General features: G+C 36.6%; 1 protein-coding gene across 2 annotated transcripts in view; it reads left to right on the top strand.

The window, feature by feature from the left end:
• Positions 1–23,201, top strand: part of CDC14A (cell division cycle 14A) — a 208,905-nt gene that overhangs the window by 145,152 nt on the left and 40,552 nt on the right. For both annotated transcript variants that reach the window (XM_069090525.1, XM_069090526.1), the window contains 2 exons: positions 2,611–2,698; positions 18,443–18,673. In XM_069090525.1, coding sequence (XP_068946626.1) covers positions 2,611–2,698; positions 18,443–18,673 — 319 coding nt within the window. The remainder of the gene's footprint in view (positions 1–2,610; positions 2,699–18,442; positions 18,674–23,201) is intronic.

The raw sequence follows: 23,201 nt of genomic DNA, 5'->3' as shown, positions 1-23,201 counted from the left end.
GAAGTCTTTTCCTGGCCTCATTAGATTTTTATTTTCTTGCTAAATGGATATATAACTTGTAATGTTTGAGTGTGTTTAAAGTGTTCTTAGAATAAGTTAACTAATAGCACCTTGTAAGATTTAACAAAGAAAAAACTACCACTATTCTAAAAGTGTACTCTGAAATCAAGACTTTGATTCTTGGCCATACTATTGTTGAGGTTTATCCTTTCAGAAGTAAAAAGAGTATATAGATATGATTTTATATTACAAAAGAATCCCATTACTTTATAGGAAATTTTATGATGTAGTTTTAAATAGTTTCTGTATTGCATTTTAAACTGTTGTGGTCATAGAATTCAATTTATACTTTACTATAATGCTTTCCAATTATCCTGTCCTTCTAAATCTGTGATCTGATGATCCTGTGTACTTTTTTAGATTACACTTGGGGTGGAAGGCAAATTCTATCTGTAGCTGTAAAGTACTAACAAGTAAGAGATATACTGGTTGCACTTGAATGGAGAAAGTATATGTATTTGAGAGTAAAGTCTTTACTTTATAGAATAGATGAGTTTCTGAAAAGTTAATGTAAAACTTTGTTTTAAATTCAATAGATAGGGAATAAAAAATCTAGATCTGTAGTAAATGCTTTTGTAAAATGAAAAATTATATTTTAAAGTGAAAAATATACCCTAATTTGTCATTCTTGTGAATCAGAGCTTTGATTATTGAGTTTTCTCAATAATCATGTAGTAGTCATGTGACATTATTTAGTATTGATTATATAATTTCATTTGAGCATATTAAATTTTCTTTTGGCTTTTTCCTTATGTAGTCATTTGACAAAAGTAATTCTTTAGGGTACCTTTTTACTCTGATCTGGCCTAGATTTCTTGGAAGGACACAGCTAATTAGATAAGTCAGTCAATGATTTTAACTCTTATGGTTAACTGTTTACATTTAGCATAATTTAGTTAGAATGAAGATATGAAGCCATGTTAGAGCTGGAAGAGGTTCTAGAGATCCCGTGACCAAAGATTTAGAGAGATAAAGGAGCTAGAATGTCCTCTGGCTTATTTTGTAGAGGAAGGACCTGAGATACAGGAGCTGAAGTGGCCTGACCAGTAGCAAAGTCTGGATTTGAACCCAGCTCCTCCGGCTACAAAGTCTGGGGTTTTACTACTACATGAGATGGCATCTCGTGCAGCACTGCCCCAGACTAGCTCACTTTGCATCGTTTCATTGTGTGACCTTGGGCAAGTCACTCAACCCCAATTGCCTTGCCTTCCCCCTTTCAAAAAACAAAAACAAAACAATAAAAACTCTAAATGATATCCAACTAACACATTATATGTAGAGAAAGCACTTAAACTATAGCAAGAGTGGAAGCATTCATAATTTTTAAAACAGAAAAAAAGTCTTCTTCCTATTAGTGATAGTTTTGATAGATCCTGTAATTTTAACTCATGAGAATGTTTGAACTATGGGTTTAAGACCATATTTTAGTAAAAGAAAGGTTTCATTTTTTATAAAGAACTGTTTCTAATGAAATGTTCAAATGAAGGAAAATGGGTGACCGAAGCCTATAAGATTTAATTTGATGGTAGTAATCATAACTAATCTTCCTAAAATTTAATTCAGGATGTTATGTAAACCATGAGGTAATAAATCATAGATAGGTTATTCATGTTAGATACCTCAGAGACCCCTCTTGAAGGTGAAATGTGGTCAGTCAATTTTTGGCCATTTAGAGATGGTGGCAAAGATAAGAAAATTAAAATAGACATATAATCTCCCCCCCCCCCCCCCCCTGCTTTTTGACATTAATTCTAAAAAGAAATCTTTTCCCAGACCTTTTAATTGGTAATTTGAAATAGGGGTAAGTGAACTTTAGCCTCATTTCTGCCACATGGCACATTGCTGTGTAGGACCTTAGGTAAGTCATATACTCTTGTCTTCTTATCAGTGTCATCATCTCTAAATTAAGAGACTTGGAGTAAGTGCCTTAACGTTTTATGGTTTTAGAATTTTTCTGTTGTCCTGGCACCCTCTAGTGGATTGACTTGTTAATGAACAGGAAAAAAGAGAAGTTAAGATCTGGATAATTTAAAACCTAAATAATCTACTCCGGGAGAATAAAGAAATATTAGCTCTTTAGCTATTTTTAGATTGAGGTAAAAGAAAAAAAACCAAACCCTAAGATATAGAATGCTTTTCTTCTTTGTATGTGTGTTATCTACACCTTCAAATCACTTCAAATACACACTAAGATTCAATAGAGATGCTATTTCATTACTGTGGTGATTGCACATCTTTTCTTTAGGAATTTATAGAGGCTTTTTTTTTTGTTGGGGGTGGTGGAGGGACAGGACCTTTGAATTAAATTATTTTACATGAAATCGTGTGAACTTATACATGTGGAAATGATTGTGAAGCATGTTGCTTAAAGCAAGTTACTCTAGGTAGCATGTACATTTTTGAAGTTACTGTAATTTCAGTTTCACATGACATAGTTTATTAACTTTATACAGAGAACAAACTTAAAAGCAATTTTATTTACTAATAACTTTCTCCCTTGTTGTTCAAGTGTTGTTCAGTGCTTTTCTTTCTCTTTTGAAATTCTCACAGCGGGTTGAAAATGGTGACTTCAATTGGATTGTTCCAGGAAAATTTTTAGCGTTTAGTGGACCACATCCCAAAAGCAAAATTGAAAATGGTATGTTTTTCTATTTTTAAATAGAAATGTTAATAATGATGTTAATATTAAAAAGTTAGTTTCTCTTTTGGAATATTCCTACTTTTCTTTGGATACACCTTTACCTTTTTCTTTTTCTTTTTTTTTTTAAAGCAATTGAGGTTAAATAACTTGCTCAAGGTTACACGGCCAGTTATTATTTCTGGGTGTGGTGCTGAGTATCTGAGCCCAGATTTGATCCAGGTCATCCCGACGCTTGAGCCGGTGCTCTTACTCTCTGTGCTACCTGGCCACCCCTCCTTTACCTTTTTCTACTCTTCAAATCATATCTATGATCTGACCCCTTTCTATATGTTTAAAGAGCTAACATTATTTAGCAATTCCTGACTAAAACATCTTAATAATTTTAATTACACAAGTACTAATAGGTGGAGCTATAAACATGTTTTCAAGTGACAAATTCATTAGGACTTAAGATTTTTAGCTGATCTTGGGTCTTTCCGTTATCACAAAAGTAGTGCTCTGCCCAGGGAGGAAAAATTACAACTTACCAATGAGTTCTTATTTTAGGGTTTCATTTTATTGGTTGGTCTAGTGTTGAGATTAATCATTTGAACTGAAGTTTGCTTCATTCATTTTACTTATTAGGAGCAACCAATAAATTATGATTTTTTACAATCTCTATAAGTTTTTTTAATCATTTCACACCTGACAATTTCTCATCCTGGATTGTGCCTCACTGTTTTTTTTAAAATACTATGTTGAGATAGAACTTTAAAAAATTTATTAAATTATTTGCATAGATTTATTAAAAGAACAAGGCATTAAAAATTATTGTTTACAAATTTGCTAATGGTTGTTGTCGTTTTTTTTTTTTTTTATGTGCTAGACAATTAGCCTGTATTCCAGTTGGCTCTTGAGCAATTTCAAGGAGATGCCTTTAGGACAGTTCTTGCTTTTGTGCTTTTTGAACAAAATTGTCTGTCTTGTTTAATGAAAATCTTTTCAGATATATAATTTTAATTGTAGCATGTCCTAGTTTGACTTCTGTATAGGTCTTCAGAAGGAATTTGGCTACTTTTAGTTTTGCACATTTAGGGAAGATATCTCTTATCAGAATTCACTTAAAAGTCAACATGTCCAGTCAATAAACTTTTTTTTTTTAAAGCAATCGGGGTTAAGTAACTTGCTCAAGGTTACATGGCCAGTTGTTTCTGGGTGTGGTGCTAAGTATTTGAGCCTGGATTTGATCCCCAGGTCATCCCGACACTGGAGCTGGTGCTCTTTACTTGCTGAGCCACCTAGCCGCCCCTAATTGGGGTTAAGTAACTTGCCCAAGGTCACATGGCCAGTTTTTGTGTTAAGTGTCTGAGGCCACATTTGAACTCAGGTCCTCCTGACTCTAGGACCGGTGCTCTATTCACTGCACCACCTGTCCACCCCCAGTTAATAAGCTTTTATTGATTACCTACTATATGCCAGACTCTGTTCTAAGTAAACCCTGGGAAATAAAATGCTTGCAGGTAATTTGGTACAGGAAAAGCCACTACTTTTTCTTGGTGCCTGTGGGCTAAAAGTTATAGATGAGATAGTGCTGCATGATGAAGAAACACATTTTAAAATAGTTATCATGATTTGTACTCATTTCTTCACAATCAGGTGATTCTGGACAAATCTCTTAACTTCTCTGAGCCTTAGTTTCCTTATCTGTTAAATGTAATAATGATGTTTACCCAGCCTATCTTAGGAGGTTGCTCTTAAATGTGTATGAAATAAATTTTTAAGCCGTGAAAGGATATACAAATGCAAAGTATTATTGTTATTTAGTCTTTCCTTGTGTAACTGCTGAAATTATTTTATTTACTGAAATCACAACCCACAGGTATTTTTTATTGCATACTTCAGGGTACTTGAAATGCTGTAGTGTAAGGTCCTCAAGGCACCCAAGGCTTATACTTAATTTCTTATTTGGACACAATGTGTTCACATTCTAGTTGCAGAAGGAAAACATTTCAGAGAACAATTTCCATGGTGTCAACCATAAAAGAGACCTAGTCGTTTTCTGTAACTTACACAGCCATCTACCTCATTGATATATTTTGTGTGTATGAGTTTTGTGTATTGATTATTTTAAATTTTTTTTTGCTTTTTTTTTTGAGGGGGGGAAGGTAGGGCAATTGGGGTTAAGTGACTTGCCCAAGGTCACACAGCTAGTTTTTGTGTTAACTGTCTGAGGCCGGATTTGAACTCAGGTCCTCCCGACTCCAGGGCCGGTACTCTATTCACTGCGCCACTAGCTACCCCTTGTGTATTGATTATTAATAAGAAAACTCTTATTTGAATTTTTTCATCGTCTCATATTCTTTGAATATATGCCAAGGAACAAAATTCAAAAGAGACCTTTTAGAGCGTGTATATTTTCACATATCTTGTTCACACACCAGTACTTCAAGAACTCATGAATTCATCATCATGGCTATTTTTTTTTGAAATTTCTTTTGAAATTCGATTGTAGAATTTCTTTGTTCTTCTCGTGTCCCTTTCCATATTTTTGTTTTTTAAAAGGTGTGTAGGTAGCAGATGTTTTGTTACAAATTAAAGTAAGTTGAAACTCTTTAGGATAGAGAAATGGAAAATTTTTAGAAACCTTGTACAAGCACCTTGATGCATCCCACAGAGTTACAAAACTAGGTTTAGAATAATTATGTTAATACCTTTTCCAGTTCTAGGACTCTATTCTGAGCAGCTCATGTCTCTTTAACCTTTTATTGCATATAAAATCTAACCTTATTCCTCCTCATTCTCTGAACTTTCGTAGATCACTTTTCATTTGCACCGATTTCAAAAGATAGACAAAGGTGGTGAAGACTATTGGTATTGGTATTGGTATTCACACATGCACCTACACATCAACATCCAATGTAGGATTGATACCAAGTCTGGGAAGTGTGATTAAGTTGTGGATAAGTAGTACATCTACCTGCAACCTTATGCCCCAAATTTCTGTTATTATTTTTCTTGCCTAAGGACCTTGAAGTACCTTAGACTGCTATGGGTAAAGCATTTATATTATTCTTGAATCTTATGTTTTCCTTAAGAAATTTAATTCAGGGGTGGCCAGATAGCACAGCGAGTTCAGCACTGGCGCCAGTTTTGGGATGACCTGGGGATCAAATCTGGGCTCAGACACTTAGCACCCACCCAGAAACACCTGGCTGTGTAACCTTGAGAGCAAGTTACTTAACCCCAATTGCTTTAGAAAAAAAAAGAAAGAAATTTAATTCAGAATTTTTGAGATGATAGAGGGATTTCCTCACCAAGAGCTATCTATACAAATGAAATGAAGGTTGGATCAAAATTATTTTTTTCCCCTTTCTATCTATCCACATTGACTGCCATTATCTGATGCTTCACAGAAATATGGCAGAGAGAGAGAGAGGCAGAGAGATGGCTGGAATTGAAGTCTGGAAAACTGGCTGCCAATCATACCTCGGACACTGACTAGATGTGTATTTATGGGCAAATCACTTTGCCTTTTCAGATCCTCTTTAGATCTTCATAGTTTATAAAATGCTAATAATAGATTGTGAACCCCTCCTCCAAGGACAGAGATTGCCTTTCTTTGTATCTGCCTAGTAGAGTGCCTGGCTTAATAAATTAACTTGTTGTATGTGCTTCTTAAGATTGTTGTGAGGAAAACAATGTGTAAACTTTGAAATGCTATAAATATATTTTAATTATTCTAGTTGGATGTGTCAGAATCAGAAAAGAGAGGGGTGACTTAGTGAGAAATGTAGGTAAATGTCTCAGGAATACAGAAAAGGGATCCTCTGATTCTTCTTTAGGCTGCCCTCCAGACTTCTCCCATTCTGAAGCCTCACCATGTCCCGGTTCTTCATCCTGAAGCTTTACTTCAGCCTTGTTATCCACACATGGCAAGTTCTTTCTCTTCTTCTGTCTTTATCAACTCCCAGAGCCTCTGTTTAAGGAGTCTCCCCCTGTCAGTCATGTCTCATGCTGCGCCCTGTTATATCCTTCTGTATCTTGGTCTCTCCCCACCCTTCACTGCCCTTGCCTTTTCATTTTCCTGTTATATGTTGTTTTCCACCATTAGACCATAAGGCCCTTGGGGGCAGTTATTCTCGACTTCTCTTTGTATTCTCTGTGCTTAGCACAATTTGAGGAAGATGTAATCTTTTTTTCTGGAGTCTATAACAAAGTAGATTGGTATCTACTTTTTGGAAAAGGGTATTGGGACTCCATTGGCTGTCACTGTGGACACACAGTTTTATGAAGTACAGGTGGCAGAGGAAGAGGAGATTTTTGTCAAATGAATTTTAGACTTCCTTCACTTTTTCTTACAAATGGATTTTTGTAAGATAAGTCTCCCTATTTCTTTAAAAATTAGATTTTTACCATCATACACATGCACGTATCTTTCATATACACACGTGTGAAGTATTTATATGTGCTTTTATATTTTTATATCTATGGAAATAGGTATCATTCAGAGTTATATCATGAAGGAGGGCTAATCTGTTTTATAGCAGTTCAGATAGAAATGGGGGTCACTAATCCTTATACAAAGTTACTCCTTTTCTTTCTGCTTCTCTTTGGACCCCTGCTGGCTGCATATTGACTTCATTTTGAAATGTAATGTCATCTATGTTTTGTTGTATTTTTACTTATTTTGCATTAAATCTTTCCCAGTTACTTTTAATCTGATTTGGGCTGTACTTTGAGAGTGTTGGGGGCTGTGTTTGACACCTGTTTTATAGGAAAGCATCATGAAAAGTTATTAGATCCTTTGAGGTTCTATCAAATTTGACAAACAGTATCTCAGGTAACTTCTCCTAACTCATGGGGAAATCTTCCTTAGAGTAATTCTGCTTTGGGGGTAGGGCAAGATTAATACTTAATTTGGAATTCCTCACCCTCTTTCCGCCAATCTCTGTGGCTCCACTCTATACATCGCAAGAACTACTTTGTCCCTTTTTTTTTAAGAAGAGAGAGAAGAGAGTTCTAAGAAAGATAATCAGATTTCTCCTTTTCCTAGGCACCACTCACTCTACCACCAGGCTCCCTTAACTAAGGGAAGAGAAAGCTTTTTAAAAAAACCAGGAATTTTAAGTTTTGTATCTTCAGCATGCCTTCCCTTCCTAGCATCTTATCCCTTGCTTGAACAATTTCAGTAGCCTTCTGGTTGGTTTCCTTTCTCCATTCAAGTCCATCCTTCCTTCAGTTGCCAAAAGTGAATTTCCTACAAGCCTTCTACTCTGTCACCTTTAGTGGCCCCTACCCCTCATCTACAGGATCAAACAGAAAATCCCTTGTCCTCCAAAGCTCTCTTCACATCCTGTTCCCTTCTGACCTTTTGTCCCACATGTCTGCCACCCCCCGTGTGTTTTTTGAGCCAGTTAAACTGGCCCACTTACCATATGTTCTGAGTACACAATGCTCCATTTCCTGTCTTTTTGCCTTTCATTTGACTACCCCCCACGCCTGGACTGCTCTCCTACCTGTCCTTTGCCTTTGAGTTACTCTGTCTGCCTATCCCCTATTTGCTAGTGACTTATCCTCTGGGGTTACTTTATGTTTATACTGTATATGTCTTGTTTGTTCCTAGTTATTTAATGTTTCCCACATTTGAATGTAAGTGCCTTGAGGACAGTGACTATTTTTGTGTTTTTGCCTTTTCTCCTCTACTCCTAGCTCTCAGCACAGGGCTGGATTTGTAGAAAGTCCTTTAACCAAAGCGTGTTGACTAATCCACTGCTCGACTGCTCGGCCATCATGGCGCAGTGGTAGATTCTGACTGTGTCTTCCTCCCTAGGAAGAAAAGGGATCAGCCCCAAATCCTCTTCCCACTTTCCTTCCTGCTACTCTAGACCTTTATCTCAATTACAGAGTAGTGCTCTGTTTGTTCCCTCAGAAAAAAAAAAATTAGAAAAAGAGAAGGTAGAAAATCAACTCTCTCCCCCATGTAGGAGTCTTGTCTCTTTCTGTGGGTGGTGGATTGTAGAAAGGCAACTGTGTGGGTGAAGTCGAGGGCCAGGGCCTGACTGATGCCTGTTTTCTGGGGACAGGATAGCTCTTACACAGCAACTGAATAGAATTAGGAGGTAGGAAGGGTAAAGGGGGGAAATTTGGCTTGGAATCTATACTGTTTACATTTGTTTTTAGCAAGATTTGAGATTTGACAGGTTTTATAATTTAGAAACAGAATGAGGTGGTGGTAATTTAGTGTTAGATATATATATATATATATGTATAAAATATTAGTGTTAGAAATATATAATGATATATATATATACACTATAGTTAGGTAATATAGAGTTAGATTAATGCAGGCACAGAAATCCTTTTTTTACTGGAGGGGCAAGATAAATGATATGACCTGAATTAATGGATTGTTGGGGCAAGTAGTAATGCTAATGACTCCATTGATAGAAAGCTTTTAGCCGCTAACAAAGCAAAGCCCCTTCTTCACCACCCTGTGAAGTCAGGCCCTCAAAGCTGGAGTCTGTAACGGTCTGGGAGTCAGGCCCCGGCCCTACCCAACCTCACTTCACTCTTGTCTACTAGCAGCTGTGCAAAGCTGTCTGTCTGCTCAGGCACCTCAGGGCGGGCACATCCATCCTTGAGAGGTGTGGCTCATCAGCCCTTGGCTGGAGGATGAGAGCATACATGGGTGCCATCTACTGGCAATTCGAGATGAGTGCAGGCTGTCTGGATGGGCGTTCTAACAAGGCATTGCAGTGTACCTGCTAGGTGGGGAAAGGTGGATGCTCTTTCTGATTCTTGGAAAGACCTCCCAGGCCAAAAACCAACGGAAACAAATGCGAATCCATGATATACTTAGTTGGTTATGGAAATGGAGCAGGACGATTTAGGTCACAACAGTTCTAGCTAGACTATAAACCTACTTAAAATACTCGGGTTCACAGTATCATAGGATTAGATACATAGCAGATACTGTGGATAACATTTCTTAGCCCCTTGACTTGCCTAAAGACATTCTAGGTGCTAAGTAATAGGAGTGATATTTGAATCGTGGTCTCCCATTATATCTAACACTCACCACTATTCTTTTCCAACTCTTTTATGTTTGAAATCTTAACATGCCTGAGAACTCTAGAATGACATGTTTTTCACAGAGTCTAAGTTGGCAGGAGCCTGAAAGACCCATCTGTTCATCAAAGATGATCTCTTGATTTGTAGATTTAGGACTGGAAAGGACTATAGAGATCATTTGGTCCAATTCCCTTTTTTCACACATGAACAGATTGAGACCTATAGATCTGAAGTGGTTTGCCTAAGGTCTCATAGGTAGTGCCAGGATTTGCACCCAGATCCACTGTTCTTTTCTTCTACATCATGCTGCCTTTTCTAGAATAGAAGCTTGGAGGGGTAGGGCGGGTAGGTGGCTAAAGCAGATAACTCCATGATTTATGGCTTATTTTGTTTTTAAACAAAGCTAACTTAATCATAAAGGACCTCCATTTCCAGTGCATTCATTAATTCTCAGTAGAGGATATTTGAAAACATATACATTGAGAAATATGTATGGTGGAGCAGATAGAGAAGCGGCTTTGGAACAAGGAGGACCTAGGATCAAGTTATGTTTCTAACACATACTGGCTCTGGAACCCCAGGCAAGTCAGTCACCTTCTCAGCACCCCAGGTAGCTTCCCAAGACTGCTGAACAAGTGTTCATCTGCATCAAGGAATGGAGTTTCCTCTCTGAGAGATCTGTATAGGGTTGAAATCTTCCCTTTCCCATCCTCCTTCCAAAAGGGATCAAGATATCTCTGTGTATAGAATATATTTGGCAGTATTCCTATTAATTTCCTAAAAAAACTCAATCATTCCATACCTTTGTAATCAAATAATTACTTGAAAAATAGAGAAGATTTAAGACTCCAGTGAATTTATTGTTTATTTGACAGTAACAAGTCATTCAGTAATGATTCAGTAAAACAAAATGACGCCTTAAGGGCTTTTCTTGAACAAGGCATCTCTCAGATACATGTGAGAGTCATATAGGATTCCATGAAAGATTTAAGATCAGAAATAACTTTAACTCTTTTATTACTGGTGTCAGATAAGACCAAGAGCAAAGAAACATTTGCCTACCATTGCCTGTGAGGAATTCTAGCACAGAGTCCAAACAACAAAAGAATCTCCTCTAGATAGTGAAATCAGTTAGCTGTTCCTGTGGCTGATATCTGTGTGTTTGAAATATATTTCCAAGATGTTGTTGAATCCTTGTATATCTGTGCTCTCCTTGATGTGTGTCTCCCCTCCACCAATGCAGAATGTAATTCCTCCATTTGTACCTATCTTTTCCATCTTTGTTCATGGCTTTCCCTAAGTTCAGAGTAGTGGGTTGGTCATTCACAATAGAAGGTCAACCCAAAGTACTGGAGGTGGATGGGATGGGGATGGGGGTGGTGGAAGGCCTTCTTTGTATTCTTTTGACTTTGTGTTAGATACCAGAGCATCTGGACTGTTTCAGTTGTTTCTCATTACTTCTGTGTGACTGGCTATCTATTTTTTGCCCCAGTAATTAATTTCTGATGACAGCCCTTTGCATCACTTCTTCTGAATAAATTTGTTTTTTGTAATGTGTTGCAACCTGCTCACACCCAGTGTCTTCCCCTTTCCACTGTGGTTTGTATAATCTTTGATTTCAGTCCTTCAGAGACTGGATTATTTATTACATAGCTATAAATCAGTTGGAGAATAATGGTTGTTAAATGAGTAGCCTCTTTTTCAGGACGAATGGTTATTAAAGTGACTTTGCACTCTCCCAAAGGTGGTCTTAGCTCTCCCTTTCTTTTATTAACTTCTGGTCCCAACTCATTGTCTATTTTTAGTATCTTTTGAAATTCTAGAATATTGACAGGTAAGCTTTGTAGGTTTTTCATTCAATTGAATACCATAATCTGGACAGTGGTATTCTTTATCCAGTTGGTTTTTCTTTTGTACGTAGACCAAACTCTTTATAATAATTATGACTCACATATAGAAGACTACAGGATTTAGGGCTTGCTGCAGTGAGCACAGTTGTCATCTTCAAGTAGGAGTTACCCTGAAGGTCCTCGCCATCTGTAGCCAACCTCTTCTTGACTTGGATCGCCTCTCTGGCAGTGGTGAACGTCTCTGGCAAGCATATTTCTCTTTTCTTTCGTGTTAATGATCAGAGGGTTGTTGAAAATTTTATCAGTAATATCTTCTAAATATTTTCTAATTTTGATACATACATGAAAGACACTTTGTCGTAAGAGATGATACTTTGAAGATAATAAAATCAAAGACTTTTTATAGTCAACAAACAATGAGCACAGGGGATTTTGTGTTCTTGATATCTTTCACTAAAGAATCATAGGACAGATGTTGTCTAGGAATATTGCTTATGAAAGTCACCATTTCCTTCTAATGCCTTCATGAAGCATGCCCTTGTTTGCATAGATTATTTTCATGAAAGTTTACATATGTGAGGGGCGGCCAGGTGGCTCATCAAGTAAGAGCACTGGCCCCAGTGTCGGGATGACCTGGGGATTGAATCCTGGGCTCAGATACTTAGTACCACACCCAGAAATAACTGGCCATGTAACCTTGAGCAAGTTACTTAACCCCGATTGCTTAAAAAAAAAAAAAGAAATTTTACATGTGTGGGAAAGTGGGCAATGTGGACTGATAGTAGTTCTCTAGTTGGTTTAATGTGCTATCGTTTATCTTCGGGAGTAATAACACGGTCTGAAATCTTCTCCTTCAGTACTTTCATTTCCCTAAAGAGAGCATCTCCTCCCACACAGACTCATTTGTTTGTCCTTGATCCCATACAGCTTTTTTCCCACCTGGACTTCTTTCGTGCCGTTTCTATTTTTCTATAAGCACGTTTAGGATCGTTCTAGAGTCTGGATGTGGAGGTGTTATGTTCTTCCAGGTGGTTTGTTGTTAAAAAATAGGTGTAGAAATATAGATGTAGATGTAGATACAGATCTATATTTAGATATATTTCTCTCTGTATATGTATACACACGCACACATATCTCCAGATCTTTTCTATCTCTTTATTGTCCTCCTTAAGGGCATCTACGTGGCTTAGTGAATAGAATTTTGGGCCTGGAGTCAGGAAGACTCATTTTCCTGAGTTCCGATCTGGCTTTAGCTATACACAATAGCTGTGTGACCCTGGGTAAGTTGTTGAACCCTATTTGCCTGTTTCCTAATCTGTAAAATAATCACAAGAAGGAAATAGCAAACCAGTATCATTGCCAAGAAAACCCCAAATAGGATCATGAAGAGTTTGACACAACTAAAAAACAATTCAACAACAATAAATTTTACTTAAATATTCTTTGATTATTTTAATGTAAGACTTTGCTTAATGAGCTCCTCATTGAGCTTTCTTTAATCTTCTTCACCACAGCTTCTAGATGTTTTATGAGGCTACTCTGCTTCTTATCTTTTACCAGCTTTCTCCATAACATTTTATGTATGAGTTTATATTTTAAACCACTGTTGCCCAAAACCTTCGCCATTAGGTGAGGAAGTCAAGTGTTTCCTGATGAAGGTGCTTGTTATTCTCTTTTGAGAAATTATTCTAATATTTGTTGTAATTCTGTATCCTTTCCTCTCTCCGTTTCATGTTTTTTTGACATCAAGAACTTAATTTAAGCACATCAGGATGGAATTATTTTAAGTGTATACTATGTCTTTTTTCTCATTTCTATAGTTTTATCATTGTGTTAATTTTGATCTTTGTTCTAAATTGTCTGAATATATATAGGCAGCTGTTTCAGGGATGACTGTTTCATGAGTAAAAGGGTTGCTTTTTGCCTGCTAAAATAGAATCAGTTTTATTTTTGTGTGGCATGCTATTTGGTATAAAGAATTGGAATCCCTATCTTTAGTATTGATGTTTTTCTTGAAGAAAATTTACATAATGGATAGGTGTGAAACTTCTGTGTAATCTACTAATTTTGACCTCACAGTCATCCTTTTGCTGACCTCACCTATTCCATCTCTGCATTGAAGTCACTTTGCATTGAAGTATGTTGATTTAATTTGAGGGGTCTTATTGAGTTCTTCATAGACTTTCTCTACCTCTTCATCCTCTGTAACAGATCTTGATACATAAGCTGCAGTCATTTTCATGGTGGTCTTTTTGCAAATACTTTTCATGAGCACTGCCAATAAGAGATGACCAAACGTCCCATGAAATGATGTTTCTTGTTGCCTTTGGATGCACGATAAAATCGACTCTGCCAACTCCTTAATTTGCCTCTGCAAGGAGAACCTGTGAGTCTTCCTTCTGTTTAGCTGCAAATATATTTTGTCTTCTGGTTTTGTTTGCATTGAATGTTAAGATTGATTTGATTAAGTTCCTAGGGTACTGAAATAATTGGAAGATATCAGTGCTGAACTGCTGGTGGTGATTGTGGAGGACGAGAGAAGCTCCATAGGCCTGGAAAAAGGGAAACAGTGTATTCATAACTATAGACCATAGTGAACTTGACTTTAGTATTATCAAAAATTTAGGTGATATTTTCAAAGGGGTAGTTCGTGAGCATTTAGAAAGGAAAGAGGTGAGCACTGAAAGCCAGTCTGGCATAGAATTTTGACAGGCTGACCTTTTCCTTTTTCTTTTAAAAATATAATTAGACTGATAGATCAGGGAAATTCTATAGAGAAAAATATTTATAGTCTCCCATGTTATTTTTTTGTGGGCAGGGTGGAGTGATGTTGGCAGCCAGGTGATATAGTGTATAGAACACTGGACCTGGAATCAAGAATACCTGAGTTCAAATCCAACCTTAGGTACTTAGTAGCTATGAGATCCTGGGCAAGTCACTTAACCTCTGCCTGCTTTATTTTCCTCATCTTAAAAATGGGTTTAATAGGAAGCACCTACCTCATAGAGAAGTTGTGATGGTGAATGAGATAATATTTGTAATGTGTTTTGCAAACCTTAAAGTGCTATTATATAGATTCTGTTATTATTGTTGTTGTTTGGTGGTTGTTGCATAATGGTATGGTTAGGTGAATTCAGAACTTGGTTAGTTAATTCAGTCAACAGACTCCTAATAAATGCTAGGTATTGTGCTAATTACTGGAAGCACAAAGACAAAATGAAATAGTGGCCAGATCTGAAGAGTAATAATAATAGTAATAAATGATTTTTATACATCATCACTTTAGGTTATATCACTTTAAGGTTTGCAGAGTCTTTTTTACATACATTATGTTATTTGATCCTTGCAAGATTCTGTGAGAGAGATAGAATAGATATTATCGTTCCTATTTTTTCAAATGAGGTTAAATCTGCAACTAGAAAGGGCAGATATGTAGGCTTTAGATCCAGATCTTTCCTGACTCCACATCCATCCATTCTCTTTTCACTGTATCATGTTGCCTCTCATTACTGGGACTTGATTTAATGGGGTGCAAAACTTCCTAAGAGAACCAGTCTAAAAGTATAGAAGTCAGTGTGGAGGCTTTGACTTACTTGGGGTTGTGAATAGGGCAGCTATAGATTTAAAGTTTAAAAAGGAAGGCATCTTCTTTCTCAATCCTTGACATGCCATCCAAAAGCACTGTTACTTTATTTATTTGCTTTAACATTTCAACTACTTGTGATTTCATTGTTGTCACCACACTTTTCACCAGCACAGAGATGATCTGTAAGAATTGCTATGGTTGAAAAATTCAGCCTGTGGTCAATCCTGGCAAAAGCTATTATGAACCTAGCTAGGCTGGTCCTTGAGTTATATAGATGCATTCTGGGCTTATTTGCATAGCCTTCACCACTCTGTAGGACCATGTATTCAGGGAGTGAAAGCTAATTAATATTGGAATAGACCAAATATCTTGCAGTGTTTCCTTATGGTCTGTTTATATAGTCATCAAGAGACATTGGAAGGGGCAGCCAGCTGGCTCAGCGAGTAAGAGCACCGGCTCCAGTGTCAGGATGACTTGGGGATCAAATATGGGCTCAGATACTTAGCACCACACCCAGAAATAACTGGCCGTGTAACCTTGAGCAAGTTAATTAACCCCGATTGCTTAAAAAAAAGAGAGAGACACATTGGGGATATCTTTATTGGAAATTGTATATGCACATAAAAAGACACACCCATTTTTATATTCCTCATGGAAAATGCCTGATAACAATGTTGGGCTTATCTGATCCTGGAAGTTCCAAATGCCGTATGTATTTTTTAGTGGATCTCAGTATTCAGTAGAGAAACTTTAGGAAGAAGTGCTGTACGGGGTCATACCTATGGACCATCTATCATACTCTTTTTTCATTGACTCTGGCACAGAAGCCAGTTTTACAGGACTGTGTATGTGCCTTCTACAATGCAGATCTTAAAAAATTCAAAGCTGTATCTTGCTTTTAGTTTACAGACTCTTGAATCTGCTATCTAGGATTCCATACAGTCCTCTTAAAAGAAATAGAAGGAAAAAAAGGTATGATTTTATTGTGACATAGCATAAAGAAATACCATATTTGCGTATCATTTGATATTTAGAGTAACAATGCTAAAAATGTGGTGCATATGTATCATGTGTGCTTACAGAGGTCGTTTATGGAAAAAATTAATCCTATTCATTTTTGATCGAGAAATTTTTGGCATAACAGGGAAATTTTTTAAAAATTGAATTGACAGCCTCTGAAGTGAATATTAAATTTGTAACTCTATGTGGGCTTAGCTGTCAGGTAGTTAACTTTCTTGAATTAAGAATTTATCGTTTCTGACTTTTAAATCATTATGTATAACCTCAAAATATTGGAATATATATTTACTTATTAAATTAATAAGGTATGTTAATATTGTTGTCATATGGCAAGTAGAATCCTATAAGGGACAAAGTTAGAAACCGAGATATGAGCTTTCTGTGTTAGAGAGATAGTCTTTACTTCATTCCTTAAACTAACATATATACAGCATCTCCTGTACCTGTAGTACTTGGGTTTTGTCCATAGTATAATGAAGTCTGGTCTGTTGAACTGCTTTATAATGGGGGTAGACCCCCATACAGTTACATTGATATGATGTCTTTGTTGAAGATATTTTTGAATGTCTTCCTTCCCTTATCTAATTGATATCTTTTCATTGTGTCATATATAGGCTTCACTTCCGCACACTGTGAATGTCTGGAAATAATTTGGGTAATGGGGAAAGTAGGCAAAATAAATATGGTGTTTCCAAAATAACAGTGTGTATTTTTTCAAAATGTGCACATAAATTACTGCGCCTGGCATTGACAGATGTAAACCAACTCTAGATTGTCTGTTTTGTGGACCATCTTTACCCAATTTTAAATTCTGGTCTGTCTTCTTTGGCTTTCTCCCTGATTGCTCTGTTGCCAAGTACGTGTATACTCAGGGAATGAAAGTTAATTAATATTGGCATAGACAAAGTGTAATTAGGAAGATGCATATGCTACTTCTGTGGGAGAGCCAGAACAAAGATATAATGTATTCCAAAGCCAAACATAAGGACACTTTGTTGTATTGACACCACCATTCCTATCCTTTCAGTACAAATAATCAAAAGTTGGCCAACAATTTGCCCAACTCCAGTGAAAATAGAAAGGAAGTGATTTAAGATGGCAAATCGTCTCAGTTATGAACCTGAAGGGAGCATGAATTAGGCAGAATCTCAGATCTGGAGTTTGCCTTAACATACAGAAGCTGACAAACTTAGACTGCATTGGAATACATGTAGGAGACATGGTATCTAGTATGAGGAGACATAAAGAGAAGACTAAGTTTTATTGATTACCAAATATTTTGATGTCATGTTTAAATCCACTGATGCTAAGTTATTAAAGTATATTTAGTTTTGGTTGCCTAGAAGGGGCTATATTTTCTTTATAATTTCTATGAGAAGTTTGCATACATCAAAATACTTGTACCACCAAATACTACCAAAAATACTTATAGAATAACTGTGTAGTTGGGTTGTAATAAAAGGTAAGGTATCCATATTTACTAACTTTAGTTGAAAAGATTATGCTATATTTGACAATCATTTTTTTTCTGGTACAGAAAAACACTTAGAATAGGTTGAAATGGTTCACAAAGTTCACAAATAAAATAGAGGGTTTTTTTTTTGAAATATCACGTTGGCCCCTGAATGCATTTGTTTTAGGATCCAAAGAGTCTTAGGACTTCCAAATCTCAGATTAAAACTTCAAACTTTACTCGGATACTTTTTAAATTTTGTTTTTGTGAATAACAAAATATACCTTAAAAAGAAAAAAAAAACTTCTTTAAGCTCTTGTAACAGAAGCATATTTATGTTGACATTTGAACCTAATCTTTAAATGTACTATCTATATTCTCTGCTTACTCTTAACGGTAAAGGTGTGTTTGTCTCCCATGCTACTTGAAATTTATATACTTAAAAAGATTAGCCAGATTTGTAATTTCACTGGCATAGGAAACTTCTGGTAAAGAAACTCTCCACCCGTGTTGCTTGGTACCTGCTTTCCTCCTGTTATAGTCTTAGAGAATTGTTTGTGACTTACTCAGGATCTCGTAGCCAGTATGGGTTGGAAACAGGTCTTGAACCCAGGTCTTTAGTGACTCCAGGGCTGGTTTTTCCATCCATTATTTCACATTGCCTCTTGGAATTGATATAACTTATCATTTATTATGTTAATAATTTTTGTTTTTATTGTTCTGCAAGATGATTTGCATAGGAGTTCCTTACTTTGATGTCTTTTTTCCACTTACTGTTTTAGGTTATCCCCTTCATGCCCCTGAAGCCTACTTCCCTTATTTTAAAAAGAATAACGTGACTACAATTATTAGGCTGAATAAAAAGATCTACGAGGCAAAGCGATTCACAGATGCCGGTTTCGAGCACTATGACCTCTTCTTCATAGACGGCAGCACACCAAGTGATAACATTGTTCGACGATTCCTAAATATATGTGAAAACACCGAAGGAGCGATTGCTGTACATTGCAAAGGTTGGTACAAAGCCCTTTGTAGTATATCTTTCTGAATTTGGATGAGGCAAAAAAAAAAAAAGAAGAGAAAAAAAGCCAACAAATCTCAAACAACCAAAAAAACCCAAACCAAACAAAAACCCAAGGACATAGAGAACATGGGGGGTGCTGGGGGAGGAGGGGGAGGTGAAATAAAGGCCTGATCATAAAACTGAGACACAAGAACCCCTTTAATAATTTCCCTTTCTCTGAAGAAAAAACTGCTTTGCATGTGGAGTACCAGGGGCCATTCATTGACTGATCTCGGGTGACTGGTGAAGTTTTCTGTGACCACTTCTGGAAATGCAGTGGCTACTCCCCAACTTTTCCTGGCTTTGTGCACTGTGATTAGGAAATGTGATATGTAAATTCCTGGGGATATTCAGCTAAGTCCCAATTAGTATAAATAATGAATCCCCTGATATGGTAACATTATTCGAATCTGTACAACATATTTCCATTGGGCTGGAACTAGTTGCTTTTTTATATAATTATAATTTCAGGTAGTGGGAATTTGAGTACCTGCAACCACTTTGTTCGAATTCATTACTTACACTAATTGGGACCTAGCTGTAGTATGTTGAAGCAGGTAAAATTGTGAGATAGAAAGGTTTGTTTTTGTGCCCTTACTTCCCTCTCCTTTCAAAAATCTCTGACTCCATTTTCACCTTCTCTTTACCTATTGGAAGTTCAGTGCCTTCTTGTTCTCTGATAGTTGAAGATCATCCTTTACTTATTAAGGCTTCTGAACTCCTACTTTCCCTCTTTACCATCAAAATTACTTATATGTTACAAATTATTGCCACTTTCCTGTTTCTGTTGTGTCCAGCTCTTTGGGACTCCATCTTGGGGTTTTCTTGGCAAAGATACTGGAGTGGTTTGCCATTTTATTCTCCAGTTCATTTTATAGATGAGAAAACTGAGGCAGATAGGGTAAGTGACTTGCCCAGGGTTACACAGCTAGTAAGTATTGGAGGCCAGATTTGAACTCAGGAAGATAAGTCCACCTGACAACAGGTCTAGCATGTATCCATTATGCCACCTGACTGTCCCTAATGATTTATTTGTTCATTTAAAATATATGGGGAAGGGGCAGCTAGGTAGCACAGTGAGTAGGAGCACCGGCTCCAGTGTCGGGATGATGTGGGGATCAAATCCGGGCTCAGACACTTAGCACCCACCCAGAAACACCTGGCCGTGTAATCTTGAGCAAGTTACTTAACCCCGATTGCTTAAAAAAAATTATATATATATATGTATATAGGGAAATTTCAGGTTCTGATCCTGGTGGGGATAGACATTTTTGATGATGGGCTAGTCATCCTATGAACAAGGTAAACATTGGCTCTCAGAAAACCAGGAAAGTTAGCAGAAACAAGCAAAACCATTATGAGATTCTGAAGGATAGCAAATTCTACTTCTGATTACTTTTGCCCTTCCTGCAATAGTGCGAGGTCAAGAGATAACTAAAGTTCTTTGAAGCCATCCTTCATAGCTTTAATGAGTAGAACAGCTTTCATTTCAGTGGTAGAGAAACACTCTGGTCACCTTTGTACCCACAGCATCCTTGTTATTTTGCATGTGCAGGTTTTTAAAAATGCCACTTAGTGGTGCTGTTCTCATATTTTAGTTTTGGAGAAGGCAGTTTTTTTAGTGTGTTATGAAAATTGGCTAGTAGGTGTTAGGGATTATATAGCTCTTTTTCTATGTCTGAAGCTACTGTTTCTGACTTATTCAGATGAGCATGGCTTTCTTTCTGAGAAAAAATTTAAATACCATTTTGTAGGCTCTGGTTTCTATGTTTAATAATCGTGTAGGTGTAGAGACTTTGATGAACACGTGAGCTGCTTGTAGAAGCTTCAGTTTTCCAGAGCCCTGGAAAGATTAAGATGATCAGCACGTGGCCCAGGAGTTTAGATGAGGGCATCTGATGTCAACTTTTATGTGCTTTGGACGTGGCCCTTTCTCCCGTGTCCTGCCCACCCATAGCCCCCCAACTTCCTAGCTGAATGTCTCTATTTTTGCAGAATTTAAAATATAAGGGATCTTGCTGAAAAGATTCATTAGTAATTTGCCGTTTGCTCTAGCAGGCTCTACTTTTGCTTTTAATCAGGTCACAGTGAGTGGGGTTGAGTGGGCTTCTCGTAGATATGATTCATGTACATCATAAGTTTGCCTTACCATTCTAAATTGTTACCTTTTTATATAGTTTAAGATTGCTTAGATTTAGAAAAATCCAAGTTTGATATCTCAGCAGAATTTATGTGGGAAAGACAGTTAACTAGCTACCTGTGTTATATTGAGCTGAGAATGCACATTCCCTTTTTATCATCAAAGTATTAGAAAATAAAAAGGAAAATAATTATAATTCAGAGTTTTTGCTGTCATGAGTATGAATTTCATTTCTCATTAAAGTAATTGTTGGTGTACAAAGTCAGGCCTTTTCCTTTTAAGAAAAGGCATTTTATTGGTGAAATATACTTTGGGTTTACAGATTCTAAGGAGATCAGTTTTCATTGAAATTCTCTACCTTGAATGACATGGGTAGTACTTCACCTCTTGAGTATTCCTCTAAAGAAACTCACCAAAGCATTACTTATTACAGGAGCTCTCTGTCCTTTGTGTGTCTAAACAAAGTGTTGATTAGAAATATCAATTTTGACATTGCATAGTTTTAAAAAAAATTATATTCCTAATTAGAACCTTAAGCAGTAAAATCAATTAATTGACATTAAACTGTCTTGGTAGGGAGATCACAATTTTCCAAGTTAAAGATTTTTCCAATTGTCTGTTATGGTTATTTCCATATACATATATACACACACTTGTAGTATTATTTGATAAGGTTTATAACTCCCATTTTAATTACAGCTGCATTGCTTTTAATAGAACACTTGTATCTACTATGGGCCTATTAATTATTTTGACATCTGCCCTAATTGAGTCAGCTTAATTTTCTGAGAATTGAAGTAGAACTGAGCAGTTTAATTGAATATGAGGGAGGAGAGAAAGGGAAACTTATCCTACAGTAAATGAAGTTCAGTAGCTTTTGGGAAAGGAATGAAAATGCCACATCTCCACACACAACTTTGGTGCCAGAAGGCAAGCTAGTAATTCATTTATGGAAATGAAAATCTAAATTCTATAATGATTTCATATTTGCAATTTTAGCCTTGCTATTCAATCCTTATGGATGATAAAGGGTTTGGCTGTGAATTCTTGGGAAACAATGAAAAAAAAACACCTGGAAAAGTGAATACTGATTATTTATAGAAGTTTTGTAAAATGAATAGAACAGCAAAGTAATTATTATTGCGCTTGATGTTAATAGGGAGTATCTTGATTATCTCTTTTATACCACGAACTCTGCAGGAATATCTTTGGTTTGGACTATTTTAACAATTAAAACAAAAATTTTTTAAATGGTGAAATTTTCCTCTTTTGTTCAGTTATATGTTAAGAACTCCCAACCATTTAGTGCTAAGAACATTCTTTTTATAGATCCAAATTGCAGACTCTATGAAGTTTCTGTTAAAAAAAATGTGATGCAGCTTTAGTTTCAGAGATGTCTGAGAAACTTCTTCACTCTTTCATTGTTACCTAGTAGAATCCGAAGGGCAAGGTAGTGCCTGAAGGGCATGATAGTGATCTGCTATTCAGACAGAAAAATTTTAGAGGCATATTTTGTATGTTTCAAATATATGATCTCCAAGACAGGCTACTGAAACTCACTGAGCCTTGTTCTGTGTGTTAGTGTGGGCACAAATGATCTTGTATTTGGATTAGTTGGTAAAGCACTCCAAAGCTCCACACAGTAAAATAAAAACAACAGTCATCAGTGTTCTTATATTTAGGGGAAAAGTGTTTGGTGTAGAGAAAGAGGTGACTCTTGAGAATTTTGTCTAACTTTTTTTTTTTTTGGAGGGGGGAAGGTAAGGCAATCGAGGTTACATGACTTGCCCAAGGTCACACAGCTAGTTAAATGTCAAGTGTTTGAAGCCGGATTTGAACTCAGTTCCTCCTGACTCCGGGGCCTGTGCTCTACTTAGTGCGCCACCTAGCTGCCCCCAAGAATTTTGTCTAACTTGTAAAGAAAACTTCTTCAGGTACATTGTTGTAACTTAAAACTGAAGTTAAAGTGAAGGCAGAAGATATTTCTGGTAAGAACAAGATACAAGGAAGCTATTAAAAACATCCTAACTTCAAGGAATCTGTAGGAAGTAATGTAATTGTAATACATTGTAATAAAAAATAAGGGACAAATCTTAAATACCTTGCATTATGTACAACTTTTATCGAGGACGGGAAATGAAAGTTTAGATATCTGAACAGTCATAACAAGATTTAGCAAGGTCAAAACAAAGGATGGATTAAGGAAAACAATTTTCCTTAATTTAAATTAATGAAAAAGATTTAAATAGCTCATCAAAATTACTCCATTGCCCAGATTGATCTGCCTCCTTAACTAGACTATATCTGTCAGTTATACCATCACCCTTCCATTTACTTA

Source organism: Petaurus breviceps, unplaced genomic scaffold (assembly GCF_028583685.1).
Source record: "Petaurus breviceps papuanus isolate PSGF00001 unplaced genomic scaffold, PetGlider_PUasm1.0 186, whole genome shotgun sequence".
Lineage (NCBI taxonomy): Eukaryota > Metazoa > Chordata > Mammalia > Diprotodontia > Petauridae > Petaurus > Petaurus breviceps.
This window is presented reverse-complemented; position numbering and strand designations above follow the sequence as displayed.